The sequence below is a fragment of the Myotis yumanensis genome, unplaced genomic scaffold (genome assembly GCF_028538775.1).
Source record: "Myotis yumanensis isolate MYYU_CA2020_CCGP unplaced genomic scaffold, mMyoYum1.0.hap1 SCAF_14, whole genome shotgun sequence".
In the NCBI taxonomy this organism is placed as follows: Eukaryota; Metazoa; Chordata; class Mammalia; order Chiroptera; family Vespertilionidae; genus Myotis; species Myotis yumanensis.
The window spans coordinates 1,096,119-1,122,312 of NW_027223765.1; the positions used below are offsets into that span (position 1 = coordinate 1,096,119).

The window sequence follows — 26,194 nt, forward strand, 5'->3', positions numbered from 1 at the left end:
AGTGCTGAGCGGGGAGCTGCGGGGCTGGGACAGGGGTTCCTGAGGCCAGCGGGACGCTGCCCCACGCCAGGACCATCAGCACCATGGCCCACCCGGGCATCGCGAAGTCAGGCTGAGGAGAGAAGAGGCTCAGGGCAGAGGCGGGGTTGGCTGTGGTCGGGACAGAGACTGGGGGTGGGGGGGACCCAGACACTGAGACAGACTGAGACCAGGCCAGGGACAGAGAGAGACAGACACAGATGAAGGGACAATGAGAGAGCCAGGGAGAGACAGGAAGGGGCCAGAGAGACAGAGTGAGGAAGAGAGTGAGCGACAGAGATAAAGAGACAGAGAAATGGGCCCGGGGCCCGGCCTGTGTGGCTCAGTGGTTGAGCATCGACCTATGAGCCAGGAGGTCAGGGTTCGATTCCCGGTCAGGGGCACATGTCCGGGTTGCAGGCTCGATCCCCAGTGGGGGGCGTGCAGGAGGCAGCTGATCCACGACTCTCTCTCATCACTGATGTTTCTATCTCTCTCCCCCTTTCCCTTCCTCTCTGAAATCAATAAAAATATTTTTAAAAAAACCGTAAAAGAGAGAGAGAGAAACCCAGAGATGGAGAGTGTGAGCACATACAGTTATACAGAGGGAGAGAGAAAAGAGATGAGGGGCGGGGAGGAGATGGGATGGATGAGGGGAGGCAGAGCAGCGCTGAGGCAGGGGGAGGAGGGAAGCCCCCCGGCCGGCCGCACGCAGGCTGCGGAGCAGGGACCCCGGAGGGCGGGGCACGGGCTCCCGCAGCAGGTCCAGGGCAAGGGGCGGTGTGGGGGACCCCAGAGCCTCCTCAGGTCCAGAGACCTCCACTCGCCCAGACCCAGGTCCACTCAACCCCGAGGCCCTGCCCACCCGTCCAACAACCCCGTCCTACCAGGAGCAGCAGCCTCCTCCGGGGAGGGCCAGGGCTCCGGGGCTGCCAAGGGGGCCAGGCGGCTGCACTGCGGCCTCAGCCTCTGCCCCCTCAGGGCCCATTTATCTACCTCCGCGCCCTGGGTGGGGGCCGGGGGCCGGGGCCGGCTGCTGCACGAGGCAGCCCCACCTATGACTCAGCCCTGGGGGGCAGTGAGGACATACCCCCAGCTGCTCTTTGGGGGACAAGTTGAGGACTGAGGGTCACAGGACAGTGACCAGGACCGGACAGAGGGGCTCTGGGACAGTCCTGACCCCCCGGGGAGCTGCCTCCTGACACCCCCTCCCAAGAGTCACACAGGGGCCTTTCACAGCAGCAGTTTTAATGCCCCCGAATCAGCACCATGTCACCAGCTCGGGGCAGGGGCGGTCCGCCGAGTCACATCCGCTCACCGCCCACGGCCACCCCCACACTGAGCCATCGGCCAGGGCGGCCGGCGCCACAATGGGGGCCTGTCCACAGGGGAAGGCCAGACCCACGGGAAGTCACTGAGATGACGGACGGACGCGTGCACGCTCCCCGCACACGAGCCGCTAGCACCAGGAAAGCCACGGCCTCCAGGGGCCGCTGAACTTCAGCCGCGTGTGGGGCTCAGCGCTGGGGAGCACCTGGGGGCGGGGCGGGGGGTGCTGTCTTCAGCCACATGCCCTCACCCTCACTCTCACCCACACCCTCACCCACATGTGGGCCCCAGCAGCACCGGGGGAGGGAGCCGGGCATGGGCTGGGGCTCTGGCTTGGGGAGGGGTCCTTACCAGCTTTCAAGGAGCGCGAGGGGCCTATGGGGGCCCCAGAGCGAGGCTCCCTCTCTAGTGACTTGGTTGGGGTCTGACCCCGGGGGGGGGGTGGGCGGCCGTACCTGCTCCCTGGCTCTGGACCCCGTGGGGCAGGCAGTGGCGCTCGCAGGCCTCTTGTGTCCCGAAGCGGTTGGCGTTCCCTCCGCAGCCGCCGTAGACGAAGGGGTGGCAGGCCCGCGTGCCCCCCGCCGCCCGGTGGTACCAGCGCAGGGTGTAGGCAGAGCAGGAGCCCTCGTCCAGCGGGAGCGAGCAGGGGTCTGGGGTCAAGGGTGTCAGGAGGTCAGCGGGGGCGGGGGGGGGGGGGGGCAGCCGAGAGGGACCGTGACCCCGAACCCTCGAGCCAGCCCCGCTCTCACCACCGTCGCCGGCCCAGGGAGTCTGGGGGTCCTGGGCGTCCTCCACGGGGTACTCGTACTCGTACTCGTCGTCCTCGGGGGGCACGCGGTCTGCGGGGGGGGGGGGGGTGCCGTGGGGGCCACTGCGGAGCCAGGATCATGCTGCCCAGCCCCAGCCACGCCTCCCCCGTGTGTGTGCGTGTGCATGCGTGTGCCCTGCTGTGTTTGTGCCCCCCCTGCCACGCCCACGGGTGCGCAGCCCTCACCTTCCTCCTCCGCATGAGAGACCTGTAGCACAGGGAGGCGCTGGCGGCTGCTGGTGTCCGCGTAACTAGGCAGGGGGCCTGAGCAGGGAGAGGGGCGCAGGGTGAGCAGGGAGAGGGGCGCAGGGTGAGCAGGGAGAGGGCACAGGGTGAGCAGGGAGAGGGCGCAGGATGAGCAGGGAGAGGGCGCAGAGTGAGCAGGGAGAGGGGGTGCAGGGTGAGCAGGGAGGGGGTGCAGGGTGAGCAGGGAGAGGGCGCAGGATGAGCAGGGAGAGGGCGCAGGATGAGCAGGGAGAGGGCGCAGAGTGAGCAGGGAGAGGGGGTGCAGGGTGAGCAGGGAGGGGGTGCAGGGTGAGCAGGGAGAGGGGGTGCAGGGTGAGCAGGGAGGGGGCACAGGGTGAGCAGGGAGAGGGGGTCCAGGGTGAGCAGGGAGGGGGCGCAGGGTGAGCAGGGAGAGGGGGCGCAGGGTGAGCAGGGAGAGGGGGCGCAGGGTGAGCAGGGAGAGGGGGTGCAGGGTGAGCAGGGAGGGGGTGCAGGGTAAGCAGGGAGAGGGGGTGCAGGGTGAGCAGGGAGGGGGTCCAGGGTGAGCAGGGAGAGGGTGCAGGGTGAGCAGGGAGGGGGTGCAGGGTGAGCAGGGAGGGGGTCCAGGGTGAGCAGGGAGGGGGTGCAGGGTGAGCAGGGAGGGGGTCCAGGGTGAGCAGGGAGGGGGTGCAGGGTGAGCAGGGAGGGGGTGCAGGGTGAGCAGGGAGGGGCACAGGGCCGGCCCAGCCCCACCCCTGCTGAGAGGGCCAGGTGATGGGCAGGCCTGGCGGGGAGGGAAGTTCTGGGGCAGAAAATGCCAGGAAACTACTCACGGGATCCAGATGCGAGGAACTGGCCCTGGCAGGCTGGAGCAGGTGGGCAGGAGGCACAACGAGAGGGGGCAGGAGGGGGGACACACAGGGAGGGACGGACAGGAGGGACCAGAGAGCACAGGGGAGACAGAGCGGAGGCCGAGGAGGCCGAGGAAGGATGGAGAGACGTTGGGAACAAAGAGTCGGCAAAGGGCGAGAGAGGAGACAGTGACGGTCAGACAGAGGCCGACGTGAGACAGAGGGTGGGGGGCAGATGCCCCCGGGGTCAGAGCCCCCCTCCCCCCCACGGCAGGCCCAGGGGCCAGCTCGGTGTCCCCCCAACCACGCCACACTGGGCCTCAGGGACCACAGTCCATCCGCTGCTCCGGGGTCTCCCCGGGGAAGTCCTGCGTCCCCACCCATCCCCACCCCTCCTTGACCCCTGCCCCCCAAATGCTCTAGGCACCGCCTGGCCCTGCCGGGGGCTGGGGGGGGGGCCCACTCACCGCAGTGCTGACTCATCTCCTGACGCACAAAGCCCCGAATGTCGTCCTCCTGGGAGCACCGGGCACACGAGGCAGGGAGCATGGAGAGACAGCGTCAAGCCAGGGCCCGGGCCCGGGGTCAGGGGTCAGGGGTCAGGGGTCAGGATGTTGGTCCGGGGCAGGGCCCAGCCCACCCGGCCACACTCACTGTCAGCGCAGCTTCTCCCTTCTCGCCTCGGGGGCCAGCAGGTCCAGGCCGCCCCTACGTGCAACGGGGGACCAGGCTGTGACCTCTGATCTCAGGGACACCAGAGGTCACCCCAGTCCCTGACCCCAAGCCCAGGAATCCCCACTCACCTGCTCCCCCCTCTCTCCGGGGGCCCCAGGGGCGCCGGGGGCACCCACCACACTCTCTCCACGGGGACCTCGCTCACCCTGTCGGACACAAGGGCAGAGTGAGCGGGGTCAGAGGTTTGGGGTCAGAAGTAGGGCATTTGGGGATCACAGGGTCAGAGGTTAGCATCCGAGGTCAGTGGGGCTGGGAGAGTCAGGCAGGTTCAGGGGTCAAGTGTCAGGGTCGGGGCCCCTCACCTTCTGGCCCTGGAGTCCTTCCGAGCCTTTGGGGCCCACACTGCCCGGCGGCCCGGGGGGACCACTAGCACCGTCACTGCCCCTGGGCCCTGGGAGGCCCCCAATTCCTGGGAAGCCCTGGGGAGACACAGGTCAGGGTCAGTGCTCGGAGCCCCCAAAGATGGGCCCCCTCCCGGAGAGCACCAGCCCCCCACGACCTTGGCCTCCACTTACCCGCTCCCCTTTCTCGCCCTGGTCACCCTTGGGCCCTGACTGCCCGTCAAAGCCTCGGTCGCCCTGGCAACGGAAGGAAGCATGAGAGACCCTCCGCCTCCGCCTCCCATGGCCACCCTTCCGCAGCCCAAGCACCGAGGACCCTCTGAGCCTGGACCTGCAGCCACTGTGCTCCCGGGACCCGCCCCTCTGTAGCCACCACCCTGACTCTCCCTCCTTCCCACACTGACCCTCGGCCCTGCTCCCCCACCCCCTAACCCTCGGCCCTGATCCGCAGGCACCTGCCCACCTCCATCCCTCCGTCCTACACCCCCCCACCCCCAAGCCGCAAGACCAGCCACAGCGTCCCAGCCCCACAGCTGCCCGCTCCTGAGACCCGGCCCGCCGCGGCCTCCCTGCCCCCCCGACGCCCCGGTGCCCACCGGAGAGAGGCCCGTACCTTGGGGCCGATCAGGCCCTCCTTGCCAGGGGCCCCCACCTGGCCCGGCTCCCCCGGCTCCCCCTGGGGAGAGAAGACGTGAGCGGTGAGCGAGGCCCTGGCCCCCACCCTCTCCCCGTCCTGGGTGCCCGCACTCACCATGTCTCCCTTGTGTCCTGCCAGCCCGTGCCGGCCCGGGGGCCCGGCCTCTCCCTGCGGACAGCGGAGGGTCAGCCGAGGCCGCAGGCCCTGCCGCCGCCCACGCCCGTCCCCTCTGTACCTTATCGCCCTTCTCTCCGTCCAGGCCGCAGGCGCCCTTCAGCCCACGCTCGCCCTGCGGGGAAAAGCGGTGGGAAGGACCTCTCGCTGCCTCTCCCGCTGCCCCGAGCCCTGAAACCACTTCCGAACCAGCCTGACCTACCAGCCCCACCGTCAACCTGGACACGGCAACCTCTGACCCCGACCCCTGACCCGACCCCAGACACCGCCCTCCAACATCAGGCCTCCCGACCAGGAACAAACCCAGTCCCTTCCCACCTTGAGGCCCCGGGGACCCACAAAGCCCATCTCTCCTTTTTCTCCGCGGACGCCGGGGGCTCCGTCCTTTCCTGGGGATCCCTGGGGAGAGGGCCACACGAAGTCGGGGGGTCAGGGAGGGTCAGAGGGAGTCGTCGGATATAACACGGGGACACCGTGGGGGTGAGGCACCTCGGGGGGCAGAGTCCCTGGGAGGGCAGGGTATCCAGGGGGACAGGGGTCACCACGTGGGTGGACCCATCCGAGGGGTCACTGTGAGGTGGGGGCCGCGGGCGACTTGACGACACCATAGAGTCCTGGGTCGTCATAGGGTCAAAGGTCGCCACACGAGCAGGGGCACCTTACCGGGTCTCCGGGAATCCCCGCAGCACCGGGCTCCCCCTGCGGGAAACGGGAGGGAGGTGGCACCTGAGTGTGACTGTCCCCCATGCGGCCTGCCTGCTGCATATGCAGCTGGGGGGGGGGGGGGTCAGGGCCCAGCTGCACCCCGATCCTGTGGGAACACGTGGCCAACAGGGAGGAGCCCGGAACCCTCCAACACCCGGGGCACCATGGGCCACGTCTGTGGTGTGTGACGTGTGGCGTGTGGCGTGTGGCGTGTGGCGGGCCTGTGCTGGGGAGGGCTTGCCTGAGGTCCTGTGGGTCCGCGTGCTCCCAGCGACCCAGCCGAGCCCTTGTCGCCCGGCTCCCCCTTGGCGCCCTGCGGGGTGACCGGGAGGGACAGTCAGGCTGGAAGCTGGGGCGGGGCTGGGACCTGCCAGCGGCTCCTCCACCCGCACCACCCCTTCCAGCCCATGGAGTGGCCCCTGTCCCACCCCAGGTCCCCAGGTCCGGCCCCTCCCTCTTACCACTGGGCCCCTAGACCCACCTGGGGTGCCCTGATCCCCAAGAAGCCTTTTCCTGTTCCCAGAGCCGCGCCCCTCCCCACCAGTGACCCTCTGTGGAGCCCCCAGGTCTGCTGTCCACTGTCCGGCTGACCCAGAGGTCGCTGTGGCGACCGACCCCTCCCCTCTGACGCCCAGAAAGCCGCCTCCCTCCCCCTCTTACCCGCCTCCTGCCCACGCTCCCCTCCCAGCCTCCCAGGAACCCCTCCTGGCCCAAGAGAGCACCCTCTTCCCCACACCTTCTCTCCGGGAGTCCCAGTGTCTCCTCGAGGTCCTTTCTCGCCATCTGCACCTCGCAGCCCTCGCTCACCCTGGGGCAGGGGTCAGGGGTCAGGGGCAGGGGCTGGAGGTCTCTCACCCTCTGAGGGTTTGAGCTCTCGGATCTCCTGGCCCTGCCCCCCACGGGAGTCCCACCCGCACCCCTGGGAGACCCCGTCTGCACAGGGAGCAGCCACTCACCATGTCTCCCTTGGCACCCCGCAGCCCCGGAGGCCCCTGAACTATCGCCGAGTCGCCCTGCGTGGACGAGGGGTGGGGGAGGGGATAGTCAGAGGCGTCAGGGGCCCCGAGCCACCCCCCCGTCCCCCAGGCCCACACTCACCCTGTCACCCTTCAGCCCCGCGGCTCCAGGGTCGCCCTGTGGGGTGCAAGAGTGTGAGTCTCCCCCAGACGGAGGGGTCCCCAAGCCCTGACTTACAAGGCCACCCCCCACCTCCACGCACGCACCCAGGCCTTTCCCAAGTCCTTACCTTCTCCCCGCGCTCCCCGCGGCTGCCTGGGGGGCCCTGTGAGAGCGAAGAAGCTGTGAGCTCAGTGGCTCTGGGGGGGCCAGTGGGGAGACAGGTCATGGTGGGGGGATGGGGGGCCCCAGGGAATGGAGGGGACAGAGGCCCAGAGCGGAGCCCGGGCAGAGGGAGTCCCCAGGCACAGAGGGCCGGGCAGGTGCCAGAGCCGCCCCCACGCCTCCCTGGGGGACCCACCGCAGGGCCTCGGGGTCCCTCCGGGCCGGGGTGGCCGTCTTCACCCTGGATGGTGACATTGAATTCACTGAGTCAGAAGTGGGGTTACAGGCGAGATGAGCCATAAGGGGGTCCCAGGTGGCTCGTCCAGTGGGCGTGGCCGCGGACAGGTACGTACCCGGACGCCTGGCTCCCCGCGCTCTCCACGCGCCCCGGGCAGCCCCGCTCCAGGGTTCCCCTGCCGGTCAGCAGGACACCAGGGGTGAGAGCCAGGAATGGGGGCGGGGAGGGGTAGGTCAGTGGGGTGGAGGGGTCAGGGGGGTGGAGGGGGTTAATGGGGTGGAGGGGTCAGTAGGGCGGAGGGTGAGGGGTCAGGGGTCAGCACTGTCCACCTACCTTGTCTCCTTTGAGTCCGGAGGCCCCGGGTGCCCCCTGTGGGCAGAGGGAGGTGTGGGTCCCGGCCCCTCAGAGGCGCACCCCCAGCCACCCAGCGTGGCGCAGCCCCACCCAGGCTCCGTGCGGACAGACTTCATACGGGACGGACACGCGGGGTGGGCACCTCTACTCACCGCAGGCCCTGGTGGTCCCGGAGGCCCCGAGGGACCGGGGGCCCCCTCTCTCCCTGGGGCGCCGGCCAAGCCCTACCGGAAAGTGAGCGAGAGGAGCAGAGGTGACTGGCAGGCCTGGGCCGCGCCCTCCCGCCACATCTCCACCTGCTGCCCCCGCAGCGCCCTTACCCGCTCTCCACCGGGGCCCGGCTGACCCGTCTCTCCCCGGGGGCCCGTCTGGCCAGGGAAGCCGACGATGCCGGGAGCGCCGGGGGGGCCGGAGGCGCCCACGTCCCCCTGGAACAGAGAGCCAAGGGAGGAGTGTTCCGGGCCCGCTCAGCCTGGCCCCCGAATGCCCCCTGCCCCCACCTGGGACGGGCAGCGACTTACCTTCGCACCTGGAGGACCGCTTGGCCCAGGGGGGCCCTGCACCCCGACTCCCGGGTCACCCTTCGAGGTAAAGGGGACAGGTTAGGCGCAGGGAGTCTCAGGGCCGCCACCCCCAGCAGGGACACTTTGGGGCGCACGTACCTTCTGGCCCTTGAGTCCTGGGGCCCCTTTAAAGCCCTGAAAAAGGCAAAGGAAGCAGCGCTTGAGGGGAACGTGCGCCCCGGCTCAGGCTGCTCCAATGGGGTCCCCGTGAGCCAAATGCAGATGTGGCCGCGGGCACCCAGGGACGCAGACGTGTGGCCGTGGGCACCCAGGGACGCAGACGTGTGGCCGCGGGCACCCGGGGACAAGGATGTGTGGCCGCGGGCACCCAGGGACAAGGACGTGTGGCCGCGGGCACCCAGGGACAAGGACGTGTGGCCGCGGGCACCCAGGGACAAGGACGTGTGGCCGCGGGCACCCAGGGACGCAGACGTGTGGCCGCGGGCACCCAGGGACGCAGACGTGTGGCCGCGGGCACCCAGGGATGCAGACGTGTGGCCGCGGGCACCCAGGGACAAGGATGTGTGGCCACAGCACCCAGGGACACAGACGTGTGGCCGCGGGCACCCAGGGACACGGACGTGTGGCCGCGGGCACCCAGGGACAAGGACGTGTGGCCGTGGACCGGCTGGAGGGAGCTCAGAGGCGATCAGGACTCACGAGGGCACAGACAGAGGGACGCACAGTGTGACCACAGACACGTGGAGCTCACAGTGAGCCGGCCACACGGTCCGTGAATGTGACGCGTGGAGTCGGACACGTGCTGTCCACAGACACCGACTCGTACTCGAAGCACAGACGGGCGGGAAGGGGCCACACACAGACACACCCTGCTGCCCGAGACCCGGGAGGGGGTCCAGAGCCGGAGGCCGGGGCTGGACACACGGAAGCAGGACGGCTGAGCCCGGGGAGTGCGTCCGAGCGCGTGAACGGGGGCCATGCCCAGGCGCGGGCTCAGACGGGCGCAGGCCCGGACGCCGCGTGTGTGCGAGGGAACCCCTCCACCCAGGCTCCGCGCCCGACCAGACTCACATCCTCCCCAGGGTCTCCGGGCTCCCCCGCTCGGCCGGCTTCTCCCTGCACAGAAAGGGGGTGAGGGTCTGGCCACCCTCCGTACCCCGCCCAGCGCTCAGCCTGGGGCCGGCCCCTCACCTTCTCTCCCCGCGGCCCGGGCAGTCCACGCTCCCCTTTGGCTCCCTGCAGAGACGGGCGGAGGCAGCAGGTCACAGGAGGGCAAGCTCCGGAGGCCGGAGGTCAGAGGTCAGAGGGCGCGCGGACGGCAGACGGAGGCGCCACACTCACCGGCAATCCCACCAGGTCTCGGGCAAGGTCTCCGGGGGCTCCCTGCGGGGAGAGGGCTCAGTGGGGATCCCGGGCCCAGCCCTGACCCCCACCTCCCGGGCACCCCACACTCACCTTCTCTCCCTTCGCTCCAGGGGGCCCGACCACAGCCTGTGGGGAAGGCCAGTGAGTTCCCGCACCTCCTGCAGCTCCCCCCACACTCTGCCCCGGGTGGGCCCTGCAAACCATGCTGGGGGGCAAAGGTCACCTGTCCAGGCGTCCCCATGGGTCCAGGTTCTCCTTTAGGTCTGACAGGGCCAGGCAGGCCTGGCGATCCCTGTGGCAGAACAGGGAGGAGCTCAGTGCCTCCCCCTCCCCCCCTTGTTCCCCCTCCCCTCCCTCCTCCCCCTCCTCCCTCTCCCCTGGGAGCCCTGCACAGGCCTCGGGGAGCTGCCCTCCGACACACACCGGCAGGCCGGGGGCTCCTCGGTCTCCGTCTTTGCCTCCAGCGCCATCTCGACCCGGGGCTCCCGGCTTCCCGGTCTCCCCCTGGGAGGAGGGGCTCAGTCAGGGGCCTGCCCGCTGCCTCTCGACCTGACCCGGAACCCAGCCCCGACTCAGGACTCACCACTTGTCCAGGCAAACCCGGCGACCCCTGGGGACCCTGAGGGAGAGAAGTGGACAGTGAGGGGGAGGCAGGAGCACGGGCAGGGAGGGGACCCGCGGGGTTGGGGGCTCACTCACCACCAGGCCGGAAGCACCGGGCGGCCCAGGCAGGCCCACGGGTCCGGGCGGTCCAGGCAGGCCCTGGGGGAGAGAAGTCAGCGGCGCCCACCCCCACCCCCCCCGCCCTCCCTGCGACTCTGGCCACGGCCTGGCCACTCACACGTCCTGGTGGTCCTGTCTCGCCAGGCTCCCCCTGCGAAGACCAGACATGAGCCCACAGCCGCCAGGTGGGCACCTTGGCGCTCCACCCAGCGGGGGGGGGCAGGGGGTACCCCGCTGCACGGCTCCTCCCAGCCACACCCGCACACGCCTCCACTCACCTTCAGCCCCGACGGCCCCTGCGGCCCCGCGGGGCCAGCGAGACCCTAGAGAGAGAGGTGTCGAGGGCAGGGGTCAGGGGTCAGAGCCACCCACCTGGGCTCAGGGATGAACACAGAGAAGGTCTGGCTCCTCCGTGGGACCTGACCTCCCCCCCGCCCCCGTGCCCCTCCCCCCCCCACCCCCTCACCCCCGCTGGGCAGTGCCGCCTGTCACTCACCGGGGCCCCGGGTGGTCCAGGGTCTCCGTGGCCACCCTGTGGGAGAGAGGGTCCAAGGAGGCCGTGCTGCCCACTGTGGGGGCTGGGCAGGAGGGGCAGGAGGGGAGGATCCTGGGTACTCACCGCTGGGCCAGGGGCCCCCCGTGGACCTTGCAGACCCTGGAGAGAGAACGGGCTGCTGAGCCTCGATCTGGGCCTCACCTGGGCACGTCCATGCCTCCACCCCCAGCACAGGTCACCCCATCCGTGCCCACGGCTGCTCCTCACGGACAGCACATACAGGCCTGTGCGTGCACGACCACACACACACACACACACACACACACCCCTGCGTCCGCACTCACACCGGGCACACAGGCCGCCACCCCCCCCCCCCGCCCCCGTCACTGAGCCCCGGGGAGCAGGGGCCACAGCAGCCCCTGGGCCCAGCTCTTGCCTCCACTCACCGGCTTCCCTTCGGGCCCAGCCACACCGCGCTCTCCCGGCAGACCCTGCAGAGAAGGGGTTTCAGGCCGCGCTGTCCCTACCCCGCCCCACGGTCTGTCCGTCCGTCCCCCCTCCTCCCGTCCCAGGTGCTGCAGACGCTGGTCCAGGCGCCGCTGGTGAGCCCACAGGCGCCGGCAGGACTCACCGGGATGCCGCCTTGGCCCCTCTGTCCAGGCTCCCCCTGCTCGCCCTTGATGCCCGGCGCCCCCTGCAGATGGGTAGCTCGCTGAGGCCCGTCACTGCCCGAGCGGAGCCGGTGCCCACACCCACACCCAGCAGGCCCCGCAGAGGAGGGGGCGGGGGCGGGGGGGCGGGGGGCTCACCCTGTCTCCTTTGGGGCCTCGGTCGCCGTCACTGCCTGGCTCCCCCTGTGGGGACGACACGTCAGGCCAGGCCCTGGGGTCCGGGCGGGAGGTGGGCCCCAGGCTGACCCCACACACCGACCTTTGCGCCCTTGAGTCCAGGGGGCCCTTGCTCCCCAGACGGCCCAGGACCTGGCTTGTCCACGTCCACCTACGAGCACAAGGTCAGAGGGGAGAGACGCGTCTGTCACGGAGGCGTGGAGAGGTCATCCAGGTCACAGGGGCCAGAGGTCATGGGGTCAGAGACACCACATGGCGTTTCTGGGCGGCTTCCTAGCGATAGCCGGCACAGGCGGAGGGCGGGGCGGGGTGGGCACCTTGTCGCCGGGCGGTCCGGGGGGTCCGGGGAGGCCCGGGGGGCCGGCTCTGCCCTGCAGGAAAGAGAGGGGGTGGCTGCCTCGCCAGGCCTTAGGCCGCGCCGCCCCGAGGCCCACCCAGCTCACCTGTTCTCCGCGTTCTCCTTTCTCTCCCCGTTCTCCCTGAAGTGCACAGAGTGGGGTGGGTACGTTTGTGGGGAGTCCAGCTCCTGACCCCCCTTCCCTGGCTCCCGGCACCCCCCAGGCTCACCCGTTCTCCTGGCCTTCCTGCCTCCCCCGCACCCCCAGCCGTGCCCGGGAGCCCAGGAATGCCAGGCTTCCCAGGCTCCCCGGCCAGGCCAGGAGGTCCCGGGGCGCCCCTCTCCCCGAGGGCCAGGCCGGGTGGCCCCTGAGGGCCGGGGTCTCCACGGTCTCCCTTCGGCCCGCGCTCTCCGGAGAAGCCGATGGGGCCCTGGCGGAGGGAAGAGTGAGTGCTGGTGGCCCTGCGACCCTGCCCCCCACCGGGCGCCCACCGAGCGGCCTGCACGCACCTGCTTGCCCGGGGGGCCCTGCTCGCCCGGGTCCCCCTTGGGGCCGCGCCGCTCAGGCCCGGGCAGGAAGCTGCCGGAGCTCTCGTGCCAGGTCTCCACCATCTCCCGCAGGGCTGAGGTCTGAGACAGGGAGGGGCTGTTGCTGCCGCCCAGGCCCTGCCCCCCCCCCCCCACGCCGTGGGCATACTTGCCCCATGCCCCCCCCCGCCCCCCCCCCGTGCCCACACCCAGACCCTGAACCACTGACCTTGATCCCAATGTTTTCCAGCAGCCGCTCCACATTCTGGAAACACGGGCTGGGTGAGGGGGTGCCGGCGGGAGACAGCCCTGCCCCTCCCTTCACGCCGGGATTGGCCTCCATGCCGGCTCCCCGGCCTTTCTCCAGGGCCCTCAGCCCCGGGTTGAGGGCGCAAGGCCACTGGGAGCCCCGCCTGGCGTGTCCCCCTTGCCCAGGCTCCCGAGGGAAGGCTACAGGAATCCAGCAGGGCCGGCGGCCGAGCAAGCAGGACAGACTGTGGGACCCCACACGGGGGCGATAGGGAGGGGGCCCCCCAGGAGGCCCCACCACTCACCGGGCCGCTCCCTGGCTCTCCTCTCAGGCCACGCTCCCCAGGGAGGCCCTGGGCACAGAAGAGACAGGCTGCTGGGCCGCGTGGGGGCGTGTGCATGTGTGGGGGCCGGGCGGGGAAAGGGGGGACCTCACCTGCTCGCCTTTGGATCCGGCGTCCCCTCGGTCACCCTGAGCACAAACAGCGGTCAGGTGGGGGTGCCCCGCCCGCAGCCTCACCACCTCCTCCCCAGCACGTGCCGCTCACCTTGGGGCCCGGACTTCCTGGGACGCCAGGGAAACCCTGAGACATGACAGAACACGGGGGTCACACAGGACCGCGGGCCCGGGGAGGGGGTCCGGCGGGGACGCCATGGCCGCTGTTGCTCCCAAGTCCTACGTTCCCCCTGAACGCTCACCTGGCCGGGAGGGCCCACCTGCCCGGGGAGGCCCGGGGGGCCGGGGAGGCCAGGGCTCCCAGGGGCTCCGCGGTCACCCTTGGGGCCATCGTGACCCTGTGGAGGCAGCTGGCATCAGGCCCTGAGGTCCCAGAACGGCCGGAGCCATATCCCAGGGTCAGGGTCAGTGTCAGGGTCATGGGTTAGAGGTTGCAGAGGACTCGCACTCACTTCTCTCCCGGGGGCGCCCGCCTCTCCCTTCTCTCCCTGTGGAAGGAAGACAAGGGCGCTGCAGCCATGGGCCTGGTGTGGGGCCGAGCGAAGCCCAGGGGCGGGGCTTTACCTTCCTCCCGTCCTCGCCGGGGTCCCCAGCTTCTCCCTGTGGACAGAGGACGCACATCAGCCCAAACAGCTCCAGCGTCTGACCATCTGGGCAGCGGTCAGGTGACCCTCCGAGCCCATAGCGCCCCGCCTCTGTGGTCTCGGAGCGTGGCCTGTGGCCTGTGGCCCGTGACCATCCGTGTGAGCTTTGCACGCCAGCGGGTGCGCCTGTGCGGGTCTGCTGGCTCCACCCTTAACTACACATGTGCTCCGTCTCTGGCTTCCTACACGTAACCCCCGCCTGCACATATCCCAGTCTGTGTGTCAGCACGTGTGCCTGTGCGTGGGTCTGCGTGTCCCGTGGGCGGGGCTTATGCTGCATGCACTGGATGAACACGTGTCTGTACGTCCCTGGGGCTTGGGAAGTGTCTGTGTGACTTGTCTGCAACTCTTATGTGATCATCTCAGTCATGTGGCACACGTATGTGTGTGAGCGACTATGGGTACAAATGCACGTGTCCACGTCCCAGAATGTGTACATGTCAGAGCCTTGGGTGTGTGTCCCGCCAAGTCCCAACACGGGTCCTCATGCGGCCCTGGGTCTGTCTTAGCACATGTCTGAGTGCGTGTGGAGGTGTTTGTGTGACGTGCTTCCACGGGCCCTGGGTGTGGCCTCCCCGTGTCTGCTCACTCAGCCTGTGTCTGTGGCTCCTGGTCCGTGGCTGTGGGTTACCCTAGCCATGGCTGTGGGTGTGTCGGCCCATCTGAGCGCACCAGTGTGCCCACTGAGCTCACTGCAGCCGCTGTGTGCACACACAGGGCGTGTCTGCCCATCTCAGCGTGTCTGCATGTGTGCTCCGTGCCTGCACCCCGGGCTGTTGCATGTGCAGGTGGCCTGCGTGTCCCGTGTGTATGCATGTGCAGGTGGACTGCGTGTCCCATGTGTGTGCATGTGCAGGTGGCCTGCATGTCCCGTGTGTGTGCATGTACAGGTGGCCTGCATGTCCCATGTGTGTGCATGTACAGGTGGCCTGCGTGTCCCGTGTGTGTGCATGTGCAGGTGGCCTGCATGTCCCATGTGTGTGCATGTGCAGGTGGTCTGCGTGTCCCGTGTGTGTGCATGTACAGGTGGTCTGCGTGTCCCGTGTGTGTGCATGTACAGGTGGCCTGCGTGTCCCGTGTGTGTGCATGTACAGGTGGTCTGCGTGTCCCGTGTGTGTGCATGTGCAGGTGGCCTGCATGTCCCATGTGTGTGCATGTGCAGGTGGTCTGCGTGTCCCGTGTGTGCATGTGCAGGTGGCCTGCGTGTCCCATGTGTGTGCATGTGCAGGTGTTTCTCGGCAGGTTCGCTGTCCACCCTGACACTCACGTTTTTCCCATTCAGGCCTGGCTTGCCGTCCTCGCCCGGCTTTCCCTGTGGGAAGAGACCATTGGCCGGAGGTCAGAGCTGGGGTGTGGGCGGTCGGGGGGCAGAAGGGCACCAGGAAACCAAGACTCACCAGTGGTCCAGGGGGGCCGGGGGGGCCGGGAGGTCCCTGTTCTCCTCGGAGGCCCGGAAGCCCCTGGAAAAAGCCTTTGCTAGGACTGAGGGGACACATGGCCTGGGAGACCCCATCGGGGTGCTCCTCCAGCCCGGCCTGTGTGGCTCCGTGGTTGGTCCTTGACCTGTGACCAGGAGGTCACGGTTGGATTCCCGGTCGGGGCACAGGCCCGGGTTACAGGCTCGATCCCCAGTGCGGGGCGTGCAGGAGGCAGCCGATCCACGATTCTCTCTCATCATGGATGTTTCTCTCTCCCCCTCTCCTTTCCTCTCTAAAATCAATCAATACATATTTTTTAAAAAGATGCTCCTGCAGTGTAGAGACCCACGGCTATGGCTGAAACTCCACGGGAAGGGACCCCAGGGCAGGGGCCAGAAGCGGGGGCTCGGCTAACACCTGCCGGGGACTGGACCCCCTGAGGACAGGACCCGACCACCTCCCTCCCCGCAGCCGGACACTGGACTGATGATGGCGAACCCGGCCCCGGCCCCGACTCCTCCCCTTACTTACGTCTCTCCCAGGGTCCCCAGCTTTGCCCGGAGCACCCTGAGGAGAGACCCACAGTCAGGGAGCCCACAGTGGCCATGGGGTCAGGGACCCTGGTTGCTATGGACCCACGGCCTGCAGGGTAGCAGCACCCCCCCAGGCAGGTCCTGGGAGACGCACCCGCCCTGCCCAGAGCACATCGACACCAAGAAGACCCCGTGAGGCCAGGGCCACTCAGAGGGGCGCAGGGAGGGGGCGCCAGGCAGGGACTACGACTCACGTGCAGCCCTGGGGGGCCAGTGGCTCCCGGCTTCCCGTCCAGCCCATTGCGGCCGTCCAGGCCAGGGGGGCCCCGGTCGCCCTGGGGAGAACCAAGGCGTCAGAGGCCTCCAAGGAGGAGCCCAGCCGCAGCCAGCAACCTCCACCTCCTCTCACCTTGTCTCCTGCGGGGCCGCGACCGCCGGGGTCCCCCTGGAGGGAACAAGGTCAGAGAGCGGTGAGAGCAAGATGGGGACGCAGGGCCCGGCCGGCGTGGCTCAGGGGTCGGGCATCAACCCATGAGCCAGGAGGTCACTGGTGCGGTTCCCCTTCAGGGCACAGGCACGGGTTGCCGGCTCGATCCCCGGTGCGGGGCGTGCAGGAGGCAGCTGATCCATGATTCTCTCTCATCACTGATGTTTCTCTTTCTCTCCCTCTCCCTTCCTCTCTGAAGTCAACACAATTATTAAAAAAAAGAAAAGATGGGGACGCAGGTTGATGGGATCAAGCACGTCACTCACCTGTGGGCCTGGGGGCCCCCGAAGTCCAGCGATGCCCTGAGGACGAGGCAAGGAGGAGTCAGAGCCGCTGCCCAGGCCTCTGCCTCCCCGGGCCCAGCCCCCCACTCACCCCCTCCCCAGGCCCAGCCCCACTCACCCTCTCCCCGGAGGCTCCGGGGGGGCCGGGGTCCCCCTTGGGCCCTGGAGGTCCTTCCTGTCCACGGTCCCCGGGCTCTCCCTGCGGCAGAGACAAGCCGTTGGCCGCACGGCCCTGAGCCGCGGGCGCGCGAGGGGCGGCTGTCGTGGGGCCCCGGATGCCCTGTGCTCAGCCTCGCTCCACCCACAGACCCTGATACCTTCTCTCTGGCTCCGACTCCCGCGTCCACCTGCAGGGGAGCGACAGGGAGGGGTGTTCAACCAGGGAGGCGGCTGGTGGGGCAGATGGGGCCCCGGGGGGCTGTGGGTCAATGCAGATACCGAGGGGCACGGGGGCGTGGGAGTCAGGGGAAGGGATGAGGGGCACAGCGAGGAGCCAACGGGTCGGAGAGGGGACCACAGAGGACCAGACCGAGCTCAGCCCTTACCAGCCGTCCAGGGGGTCCTGGGGGCCCCTGAGAAAGGAAGTCACGGTCATCCCCGAGCCCTGAGGCCCCGGGCCTGGCCCAGGTTTGCCCTCCCAGAGACCCCGCAGCCCCCAGTGCCAACCCCAGAGGGCCAGGCAGGCCTGGAGTGACCATCAGCGCTCCCCACCTTGACCCCAGGACCCTTACGTGGCCGCTGACCAGCTCGAGACTAGAAATCCCCAGAACCCCCTGCCCCCCCCCAGCCCAGACACTGTACGACTCACCGGCTCCCCACGGTCCCCTTTGGGCCCAGAGGGTCCGGGGCTGCCCTGCAGAAAGTCAGAGGTCAAGGTCACTGAGTTTACGCAGCGGTTTCGGGGAGCTTTGGGAGCACCCCAAGGACTCAGGGGATCCTGGTGACCTTTGGGGGTTGTGACGAGGGGGTCGCAGGAAATGAGTCTTGTGAGGGGGCAGCATTTCAGGGTTGGGGTGGCAGGATCGGGGTTGGGAACTGGATGGTTGGGGATGGAAGTTGGGGTCAGGGGTCAGGGGTCAGAGGTGAGGACTCACGTTCCGCCCATCTTCTCCAGGATCTCCCTGGTCTCCCTTCTCACCCACAGGCCCCCGAGCTCCCGGCGGCCCCTGGGGAGGCAGCTGGTCTGAGCCAAAGCCTCCCGGCATTTTGCAGGGCCCCCCGTCCCCCTGTACCATCCCAGGTTCCCCATCACCCCAAAAGCCATGCAGGGTTTCCCGTCACTGCCCGCCTCCTGCAGGGTCCCCCTCACCGGCCTCTCCCCCCAGTGGTTCCCACCACCTCGCCCTCCTGCAGGCCTCCCGTGGCTTCCCCCGCCGAGCCTCACCCGCAGGCCACGCTCGCCAGCTTTTCCCGGCAAACCTGGGTCCCCCTGGGATGGAGAGAGAGCGCATGGAGTGGTGAGCGCGGGGCCTGGGCCCTGGGCACGGCCGGACAGGCTGGGGGAGGGGGGACTGATGGCCTGGGGGAGGTCCCAGCCCAGGGTCACAGTTCAAGGGTAAAGGGCAAGAACCCACAGGGCAGGGGGCTCACCGGTGGGCCCTCGTCACCTTTCTCTCCAACTTCGCCCTGTGAGACATGGGGGTCAGCCAGGTCCCAGGCCCCGGAGATGCCGGAACCCCCATTCCGGGACCCCCATCCCAGGACACCCCACCACGGGACCCCAGAGATGCCAGACACCCCATCCCGGAACCCCCATCCCAGGACCCCCATCCCAGGACACCCCACCACGGGACCCCCATCCCAGGACACCCATCCCAGGACACCCCACCACAGGACCCCAGAGATGCCAGACACCCCATCCCAGAACCCCCATCCCGGGACCCCCATCCCAGGACACCCCATCCCAGAATCCCCATCCCAGAACCCCCATCCCAGGACACCCATCCCAGAACACCCATCCCAGAACACCCATCCCAGGACACCCCACCACGGGACCCCAGAGATGCCAGACACCCCATCCCAGAACCCCCATCCCAGGACATCCCATCCTAGGACACCCCATCCCAGAACCCCCATCCCAGGACACCCCATCCCAGGACACCCCATCCCGGAACCCCCATCCCAGGTCACCCCACCACGGGACCCCGGAGATGCCGGACCCCCCATCCCGGGACCCCCATCCTGGAACCCCCATCCCAGGTCACCCCACCATGGGACCCCAGAGATGCCAGACACCCCATCCCGGAACTCCCATCCCGGGACCCCCACACAGCCCTCTTACGTCTCTTCCTCGGGGGCCGACAGGTCCTAGGGGGCCGGGCCGCCCAGGGTCGCCCTTCTCTCCAGGTGGCCCCGCATCACCCTGAGGAGGAGGCAAGAACGGGGCTGCATGTGGCGGCCAGCCCCGGAGGAGAGGGGACCCCAACACCCTGGCCTCACCCGGGTCACAGGCACTCACCGGGGGTCCAGCTCTGCCAGTGAGGCCGATGGGGCCCTGCGGGGCACGGGGGGCACAGGACTTAGCTGGTCTCCCAGACACCCCCTCCTCTGACCCCCCTTTCCCCACAGTTACTCACCCGGCTCCCAGGGTCGCCCTTGGGGCCGGGGTCTCCAGGAAGAGCCAAGCCAGGAGGGCCCTGGGGGTGGGAGAATGAGAAGTCAGGGCCGGGGAGCCTTGACCCCCCTCCCCCCAACACCCCCTCACTCACCGGCTCCCCTTTGGCTCCCACAGCGCCTCTGGGCCCCACTTCTCCCTGGAGGGACAGAGACATCAGCAGTCACACCGCAGCCCCCACGACCTCCCCTGTGACCGTGACCTCTGCCCTTGACCTCCGCCCTCGCTCTCCCCAGACTCACCTTCTCTCCTTTGACGCCCCCACCAGCAGGTCCCTGCAAACAAACGACACCAGAGCTTGCTGGCCGGCCCCGCAGGACTGCGGCCTTGCGTGGGGATGGGGTCCCGCCGGGCCCCCAGAGCTCATCTGCCCGAGCTCCCAGTCCCTGCTGGGAGGTCACGGGGTCACAGCCAAGGGTGGGAGGCACGTCACAGCACGAGAGTCAGCCCGAGCCCCCCCGTGGTCCCGGGGCCCCCGGCTGGCAGGCCAGTCTCCTGCTCGAGGGCCTCCCTGTGCTCGGAGCCCCCCGCACTCACCGAGGCAGGGTCCCCGGGGCGGCCGGGCTCCCCCTGCGGAGAAGGGACAGAGGCAGAGATGGGACAGACCCACCGAGGAAGCCAAGGCCCCAGTGTCTCGCTGCCCGGTCCCTGCTGCGGGGCCGGGGGTGGGACACAGCCCCCAGCCACGACCCACCTTCTCTCCTCGGCGGCCAGTGGGTCCGGGTGGCCCCTGCGCAGAGACAGCATGAGCCCAGGGAGGGGGGACCCGTGAGGCCCCCCCCGCCCCCACCACCGTCCCACTCACCTCAGGGCCCTCCGCGCCCGGGTGCCCGGCGACTCCCGGCAGTCCCTGGGGACGAGGAGAAACGCTGGTCGGGGTGGGGACGGGCAGTCGTGGCAAATGGCAAACCAGGGCCAGAGGCTGGGGTGGGGCTGGAGGGCGTCAGGTCAGACCAGGCGGTAGGTCTGCAGGGGTCAGACTCGGCCAGGACAGGGGAAGCCAAGGTCAGTGCAGCAGGGTCCGAGCTAAAAGCAGGTCCCTGGGGCTGAGGGTCAGTACTGCCTCCGCATGTGAGGAGGGGCAGGGGGCAGGGCAGTGGGTCAAGGGCGAGAAGTCAGACCAGGAGGGGCCAGAGCCCAGGTCACTGGGCACGAGCAGGGGGGCGAGTGGCTCACCTGGGGTCCCACCGGGCCAGGGGGTCCACGTTGGCCCTGACGGAACAGAAAGGGTCAGAGCCGAGTCTGGCCCCAGACACCCCCCCAGGGCCCTGAGAGCCCCCCAGGCTGCACTTACCTTCTCTCCAGTCTCACCCACAGCCCCCGGCAGCCCCCGGTCGCCCTGAGGAGAGACAGGAGAGGGGCCTTGATTGTCTGCCCGTCTGGACCCTGAAACCACGATCTGACCAGGAGCGAACCCTTACCTCCTAACCTCCCCCCCCCACCCCCCCCCACCCCCCACCCCGTCCTATCGGTCCCAGAGGGTCAGCCTCACCCAGACCGATCCTAAGAGGGCACTTACTCGGGAGCCAACGTCTCCAGGAAGTCCCCGGAGGCCCTGGGAGGGGTGCAGAGGGTTAGGCGCGGGCAGAGGGTGGAGCAGGGGCTGAGGGCTGCGGGTCGGGGCTGGGGCCATGCCCCACACTCACCGGCTCACCCGGGGGCCCGGGCGGTCCTGGGAGGCCTGGGGCTCCATCCTCACAGTCCCCCCTGAAGGAGAAACAGAGGGTCCATAACCTGCTCCCCCGCCCCCAGGCCCTGCCCCAGCCCGGGCACAAGGAGGTCAGGGGTCCTACCTTCTCTCCTTTCTCCCCAGGGGCGCCCGTGGGGCCTGGGAGTCCGGGGCTTCCAGGGAGACCCTGGGAGGAAGGGAGTACAAATGTGAGCCCCAAACTGTAAGGCCCAGCACCCACCCTGCTCCAGCAGCGCCCCCAGCCCCTCTGTCCCACACCGCTGAGCGTGGCCTCACCGGCAGCCCGGGATCCCCGGCAGCAGTGCCGCCCGCGCCTGGTCCAGGGGGGCCCTGGCGAGAACAGCAGGTCAGGGGACGGTCACGGGGACCCGCTCCCAGCCACCCCTGCCCCCCTGTCCCTCGCTTACCCGCTCCCCACGGTCGCCTTTGTCACCCTGGAAGACAGATCGTGACCTCATGACCCTGGACCACACCTCCACTCCCAGACACAGGAGGAAGGAGGGTCACGGGGCCCAACTGGACGGTGAAGGTCATGGGGTCACTGAGGAGCCATGGGGGGGAGTCCAGGGTTTCACATGGGCTCAGAACGACCCGTCGGGTTCAAAGGGAGTCACCAGGTCACTGGATCACATTAAAGTCATGAGGCCACGGGGGTCATGCTGTCACCTTCACAGCTGTTCCAGGAGGTCCTGGCGGACCCCGAGGTCCTGGGGTCCCCCAATGGGCCCTGAGATCCAGGAGGGCCCTGATGGAGAAGACAGCGTATAAAGCACACCCCACAGACCCCCCCGCCCGCCTCCTGTGCCCCCCACCCCGCACCTCACTGCCCCGCACGCCCTAGAGCTCACCGGAGGTCCAGGAAGGCCTGGGCCGTCGCCCCCCGTCACTCGGCCGGGCTCTCCCTGCAGGACAGAGGGTGCAGCAGAATCCTGGGTGCAATTCTGGGCACAGGAGGCTTGCGGGGGGGGGGGGAGCCCCTGGAGGTGCCCCCGCTATTCCTTATGGGCCTTAGGGAACCACCTCCTCCCCTTCCACTTACCGGCTCCCCCTTTGGGCCTCGAGGTCCTCTTTCTCCCTGAGGACAAAACAGGGGCAAAGGGTGATGCTTGATCTCAGGTGAGTCCCAGGTGGGCCCCCACGGGCCAACCCCCCCACCCCCCGCCCCTGGTCCCCGCTCTGCACAAAGAGCCCTGGGAAGATGCTGGGAGAGCAGAGAAGGGACCACAAACTCACCGGATCTCCACGAAGGCCGGGACCCCCCTGGGGAGCCCTGTAAATGAGGCCGGAGTCAGGACGTCACCCCCTCCCGCCCTGTGACCCATGGACCCTGAGCCTCGGGCAAGGCTCACTCACCTTCGGGCCAGGCGTCCCAGGAATCCCGCCAGGGCTGCCTGGAGCCCCCTCCACCCCAGGGGAGCCCTAAGGAGGCAAAGAGGTCAGGGCTGGGAGGAACCCTCCCCCTCCCCCTCCCCCCTCCCCCCTCCTCCCTCCCCCTCCCCCCTCCCTCCCTGCCTACCCCTTCTCTCTCCCCCTCCCTCAGGGCCCCTGGGGGAGCCCAGACTGTTCTTTATCTGACTCCTGCCCTGCAGGCCCAGGGTGAGTGCCCTGGGGGTGGGGCCCGGGGAGAGGCCGCCCCTCCAAGCTGGACGGAGCCGGCTCTGGGCCCAGGCAGTGGCCTGGCAGTGGGGCTTCCTGCTCCTGCGACTTAGAACTTCCACCCGGCTCTCCAGGGTCCAGGGGATGTCAACCCCCCCTCCCTGCCCCCACAACCTCTCTGCTGCAGACTCCTCCCCCAGATCTCTTCATAACTGCACAGAAGTGGGCGCCATCAGGCCCAGCGAGGCTCCTAGGGACACCTGTGGTTCTAACGGCTCTTTCCGTCCCTCTTCCCCCAGGAACCTCAGCGGGTCCACACTCACCCTGTCGCCCTTCGCCAGGGAACTCCCCGGGGGCCCCTGGGGGCCAGGAGGGCCGACCCTGCCCTGCAGGAGAGAGCAGTGAGCAGGCTGCCCGGCCTGGGCACAGGGGGCCCGCACGGGGGACACTCACCGGGAGGCCGGGGGGGCCGGGGGGACCATCTCGTCCTTTTAGACCCTAGAAAGGCGTGGCCAGTGAGACCCGGCTGCCTGCCTCCCCTGCCCCACTGACCCCAGCCATGCTCTCCCCCACCAGGCTGCTCACCATCTCTCCGGACTCCCCCTTCTGGCCCTGGGGAAAGACACGCCGGACAAGGGTCAGAGTGGCCAACGACAGGCATGGCCCTCGCCCCCCTCAACCCTGGACACTGACCTTCGGACACTGCACCGTGCAGGGCTGTGGCTGTGGACACAGGGTCTCCTTAAGGCCGGGCAGTTCTACCGAGAGCCGCCGGACCCCCTCTTCTCCACACCCCGCCCCCCAGAGGCCCCTTCCAAACCTGCGGGGCAGAGGCTGCCTGGCACAGGGCTGCCGCCAGACCACTGACTGCCCGGTCCAAGCTGGGCCCGTCGTCCACGGCGAAGAAGGTCTGCACAGGGCCCGGGCCCGCGGCCAAGCGGCGCAGCTGCTCCACGTCAGCCCCCGCCAGGCCCAGGGCCATCACTTGGAGCCCTAAGGAGGGTCCACAGCCTGCATGACACCCGCTGGGCCAGCCCCCCGCCAGGTGCCCCTCCCAGCAGCCCTGCGCCTCACCCGCGGCCTGGGCCTCACGGATGGAGTGGAAGATGTCGCCTCTCAAGGGCTCGTCCACTAACAGAACCATCACCCCCGGCGCCTGCCCGCGGCGTCCGGGAGCATCTGGTGCCAGCAGGTATCTCTGGGCTGAGGCCACGGCTGCGCCTGGAGCAAGGACGTGTCAGAACCCAGGCGCCGAGCTCCCGACGACGGGGAGCCCACGACCCCCCCCCCCCCCGCTCCACTGCAGCCCTTACCCAGGTTGTTCCCACTGGGGTCCAGGTAGGGGATGTCGCGGATCCTCTGCAGGACGACGCCGAGGTCATGGGAGCCGTTCAGCGGGAACAGCGGGGAGGCCCGGTGACTGTAGGACAGGAGGCCCACCTGGGGGAGGGGACACAGAGCCTGGACAGGGGACCCGGACCCCGAGGGGGAGACTCAGCCTGAACCAGTAGGGGCAGCAGTGATGGCAGGAGAGGGAGCCGAGCAGCAGGTCAGACCTGGCGCCTGGGGAAGGGCTGGGAGGAACCCTGGGCCCGCGGTAGGTGGGGAGAGGGTAGCTGGTGCGGAGCCCAGGGTGGGGGGCAGCGGGACAGGCCGGGGTCGGGCTGCCTCTGGGGCCAAACCTGGACCGCCTGTGGCCCGAGAGGCCCAAGTGCGGACACCAGACGCTCCAGGGCTGCCTTCACGGCCGCTGAGCGATGGGCACTGTCCCGCGTGGTGTGTACCAGGAACACCACATCCATCAGGCCTCGGGGACACGCTGCAGGGGGGGCGGGGGTGAGTTACTGAAGAGGTCGGTGCGTCTGGCCACCCCCCCGGCCCCTCCCCCGGTGCCGCCATACCTGGGCTGTGTGTGACCGAGGCCGGCGGACCCTGGACACCCTCCTGGACGGGCGTCAGGGAGAAGACGTAGGCTATGCCAGGCTCTAAGCCTGTCACCCGCTGGGAGCTCGAGGTGCGGGGCAGTGTCTGTGAGGCCCCGGGCACTTCTGCAGAGCACAGCACTCGGCTAAACAGCAGCCCCCGTGGGGCCCCCTGCCAGCCCCCCGGGCCCTGGCCTCCCCTCACCTCGGCCCCCAAGTGGCCTCCACGCTAGGATGTAGCTGGATGCTCCAGGCACCGGGCTCCAGGCCAGGGTCACCGAGTCGACTGAAGTGTCCACCACACGCAGCTCAGCGCCCGGGACGCGAGGTGACTCTAAGGAGGAAGAGAGGGCCGGGCTCAGAGTCTGTCCTGAGCACCCAGGGGGGGACCCAAGGGGGTCCTGGGGCAGGGTCATGCTAGGGAAGGAGGTGACCCGGGAGGTCATGCTGGGGTCACCCCAGCACCAGGGGCGGTAGGGGGGCTACAGGGGAAGTCACTCAAGGTCACGGGTGCAGGAAACCAGGAGGGTGGTCAGTGGGGAAAAGAGCACCCGGGAAGGACGGGCCCTCTGGGCTCACCCGTTTGCGCGGTCACCTCCATGGGGGGGCCCTTCCCCGGAAGGCCACAGGACACTCAGCCACACGCGGTACCGGGTCCCGGGCTCCAGCCCGTCCAGTTCATAGCCGCTGAGCTCGCGCCCCAGGACCCCGAGACTGGTCCTGGCCGCCTGGGGCAGGCGTGGGAGGAGGGGCGGGAGGGTGTCACAGCCCAGCGCCAATGGACCTGCCACCTGGCTGGCCCGCACCCACCTTCCTGACCGTGACCTCGCCAGCCTCGCAGGCCACCAGGTCCACCTCCTGACTCAGCTCCCCCATTCCTGCTGCCCCTGCCCAGTGGACAGGCTCTGCCCGGCCGATCCCCGATGGACGCGGAGGCCACAGACGCCCCTGACAGGCCGTGACCGCCATCGCCGGCCTTGCCCACGTCGCTGACCCTGCCTGCCCACAGCCCCACCCCCAGGGGCCCTACCCGCCCCCGGGACACTGCTCACCCTCGGGTCGCCAGCGCAGCCGGAAGCCGTCCGCCCCGGGCACCGGCTGCCAGCGCAGGCTCAGCGAGTGCGGCCCTCTCCGCACCACGCGCAGGCCCTCCAGGGCGGGCGGCACCGCGGGCGCTGCGGGGAAGCGTGGGAATCAGGAGGCTCCGCCCCCGCGTCCCGGCGCCAATCCCAGCCGGCCGTGGAGCACGCCCCGCCCCCAGCCGACCCCTCTGCCTATCCCAGGCGTCATCCCGCCTCCCTAGGCCCCCGCCCCCAAGGCTCCCGACCAATTGCGGGTCCCTAGTCCCCTCGCGCCTGTCCCGCCGCCTGTCCCGCCGCCCCAGCAGCCTGGCCTACGCGTGGTGACGACGATGGAGACAGGGGCGCCCTCGCGGTCCCCGACCAGCGCCGTGACCCGCACCGCGTAGCTGACTCCGCCCTCGAGCCCGCGTATCTCTGCGGAGTCCGCGCTTCCGGGGAGCAGCTGCTGTCTCGTGGGGCCACCTGATGGGGCACAGGCGGCAGTCAGGGCGGCGGACGCAGGGGCCGGCGCAGCCAGGGGACAGGGCGGGGCGGGCGGTACCGTCGCTGCGGCCCCAGGCCAGTCTGTAGGCGGTGGCTCCGGGGACGCCCACCCAGGTGACCCGCAGGACATCTCTGGACGCGTTGAGGATCTGCAGCTCGGACACGCTGCCCACGGGCTCGGGGTCTGCGGGGAAGGAGGGAGGAGGGGTCAGGGCCACTGAGTGGGCAGCGGGAGCGGC

The 26,194-nt window shown here is 69.4% G+C and overlaps 1 protein-coding gene across 1 annotated transcript in view; it reads right to left on the reverse strand.

Annotated features, from left to right (window-relative positions):
- Nucleotides 1–1,249: 1,249 nt before the first annotated feature.
- Nucleotides 1,250–26,194, reverse strand: part of COL7A1 (collagen type VII alpha 1 chain) — a 30,628-nt gene continuing 5,683 nt past the window's right edge. The window contains 103 exon segments of the mRNA XM_070391208.1: nucleotides 1,250–1,552; nucleotides 1,803–1,997; nucleotides 2,097–2,186; nucleotides 2,342–2,419; nucleotides 3,193–3,225; nucleotides 3,678–3,726; nucleotides 3,865–3,918; nucleotides 4,014–4,091; nucleotides 4,248–4,364; nucleotides 4,461–4,523; nucleotides 4,900–4,962; nucleotides 5,038–5,091; nucleotides 5,159–5,212; nucleotides 5,416–5,496; nucleotides 5,761–5,796; nucleotides 6,044–6,115; nucleotides 6,539–6,610; nucleotides 6,759–6,815; nucleotides 6,901–6,936; nucleotides 7,049–7,084; nucleotides 7,280–7,324; nucleotides 7,437–7,496; nucleotides 7,655–7,690; nucleotides 7,828–7,899; nucleotides 7,996–8,103; nucleotides 8,197–8,256; nucleotides 8,338–8,373; nucleotides 9,271–9,315; nucleotides 9,391–9,435; nucleotides 9,541–9,582; nucleotides 9,655–9,690; nucleotides 9,788–9,856; nucleotides 9,988–10,068; nucleotides 10,148–10,183; nucleotides 10,264–10,326; nucleotides 10,406–10,438; nucleotides 10,566–10,610; nucleotides 10,784–10,819; nucleotides 10,907–10,942; nucleotides 11,230–11,274; nucleotides 11,415–11,477; nucleotides 11,593–11,637; nucleotides 11,714–11,782; nucleotides 11,949–12,002; nucleotides 12,075–12,110; nucleotides 12,199–12,399; nucleotides 12,479–12,598; nucleotides 12,726–12,761; nucleotides 13,051–13,098; nucleotides 13,182–13,217; nucleotides 13,294–13,329; nucleotides 13,445–13,540; nucleotides 13,655–13,690; nucleotides 13,767–13,802; nucleotides 15,114–15,158; nucleotides 15,244–15,306; nucleotides 15,796–15,831; nucleotides 16,052–16,132; nucleotides 16,207–16,242; nucleotides 16,551–16,586; nucleotides 16,687–16,767; nucleotides 16,886–16,915; nucleotides 17,114–17,140; nucleotides 17,377–17,421; nucleotides 17,663–17,734; nucleotides 17,953–17,997; nucleotides 18,159–18,194; nucleotides 18,850–18,930; nucleotides 19,027–19,062; nucleotides 19,145–19,204; nucleotides 19,277–19,321; nucleotides 19,425–19,457; nucleotides 19,720–19,752; nucleotides 19,877–19,912; nucleotides 19,988–20,032; nucleotides 20,359–20,394; nucleotides 20,477–20,521; nucleotides 20,702–20,737; nucleotides 20,829–20,887; nucleotides 20,975–21,038; nucleotides 21,149–21,202; nucleotides 21,280–21,306; nucleotides 21,539–21,583; nucleotides 21,585–21,617; nucleotides 21,721–21,774; nucleotides 21,912–21,947; nucleotides 22,106–22,132; nucleotides 22,226–22,291; nucleotides 22,792–22,854; nucleotides 22,922–22,966; nucleotides 23,054–23,080; nucleotides 23,162–23,191; nucleotides 23,289–23,461; nucleotides 23,543–23,689; nucleotides 23,782–23,908; nucleotides 24,151–24,287; nucleotides 24,370–24,516; nucleotides 24,596–24,724; nucleotides 24,970–25,000; nucleotides 25,002–25,110; nucleotides 25,436–25,565; nucleotides 25,788–25,934; nucleotides 26,014–26,139. Coding sequence (XP_070247309.1) covers nucleotides 1,536–1,552; nucleotides 1,803–1,997; nucleotides 2,097–2,186; nucleotides 2,342–2,419; nucleotides 3,193–3,225; nucleotides 3,678–3,726; nucleotides 3,865–3,918; nucleotides 4,014–4,091; nucleotides 4,248–4,364; nucleotides 4,461–4,523; nucleotides 4,900–4,962; nucleotides 5,038–5,091; nucleotides 5,159–5,212; nucleotides 5,416–5,496; nucleotides 5,761–5,796; nucleotides 6,044–6,115; nucleotides 6,539–6,610; nucleotides 6,759–6,815; nucleotides 6,901–6,936; nucleotides 7,049–7,084; nucleotides 7,280–7,324; nucleotides 7,437–7,496; nucleotides 7,655–7,690; nucleotides 7,828–7,899; nucleotides 7,996–8,103; nucleotides 8,197–8,256; nucleotides 8,338–8,373; nucleotides 9,271–9,315; nucleotides 9,391–9,435; nucleotides 9,541–9,582; nucleotides 9,655–9,690; nucleotides 9,788–9,856; nucleotides 9,988–10,068; nucleotides 10,148–10,183; nucleotides 10,264–10,326; nucleotides 10,406–10,438; nucleotides 10,566–10,610; nucleotides 10,784–10,819; nucleotides 10,907–10,942; nucleotides 11,230–11,274; nucleotides 11,415–11,477; nucleotides 11,593–11,637; nucleotides 11,714–11,782; nucleotides 11,949–12,002; nucleotides 12,075–12,110; nucleotides 12,199–12,399; nucleotides 12,479–12,598; nucleotides 12,726–12,761; nucleotides 13,051–13,098; nucleotides 13,182–13,217; nucleotides 13,294–13,329; nucleotides 13,445–13,540; nucleotides 13,655–13,690; nucleotides 13,767–13,802; nucleotides 15,114–15,158; nucleotides 15,244–15,306; nucleotides 15,796–15,831; nucleotides 16,052–16,132; nucleotides 16,207–16,242; nucleotides 16,551–16,586; nucleotides 16,687–16,767; nucleotides 16,886–16,915; nucleotides 17,114–17,140; nucleotides 17,377–17,421; nucleotides 17,663–17,734; nucleotides 17,953–17,997; nucleotides 18,159–18,194; nucleotides 18,850–18,930; nucleotides 19,027–19,062; nucleotides 19,145–19,204; nucleotides 19,277–19,321; nucleotides 19,425–19,457; nucleotides 19,720–19,752; nucleotides 19,877–19,912; nucleotides 19,988–20,032; nucleotides 20,359–20,394; nucleotides 20,477–20,521; nucleotides 20,702–20,737; nucleotides 20,829–20,887; nucleotides 20,975–21,038; nucleotides 21,149–21,202; nucleotides 21,280–21,306; nucleotides 21,539–21,583; nucleotides 21,585–21,617; nucleotides 21,721–21,774; nucleotides 21,912–21,947; nucleotides 22,106–22,132; nucleotides 22,226–22,291; nucleotides 22,792–22,854; nucleotides 22,922–22,966; nucleotides 23,054–23,080; nucleotides 23,162–23,191; nucleotides 23,289–23,461; nucleotides 23,543–23,689; nucleotides 23,782–23,908; nucleotides 24,151–24,287; nucleotides 24,370–24,516; nucleotides 24,596–24,724; nucleotides 24,970–25,000; nucleotides 25,002–25,110; nucleotides 25,436–25,565; nucleotides 25,788–25,934; nucleotides 26,014–26,139 — 6,428 coding nt within the window. The 3' untranslated portion in view covers nucleotides 1,250–1,535.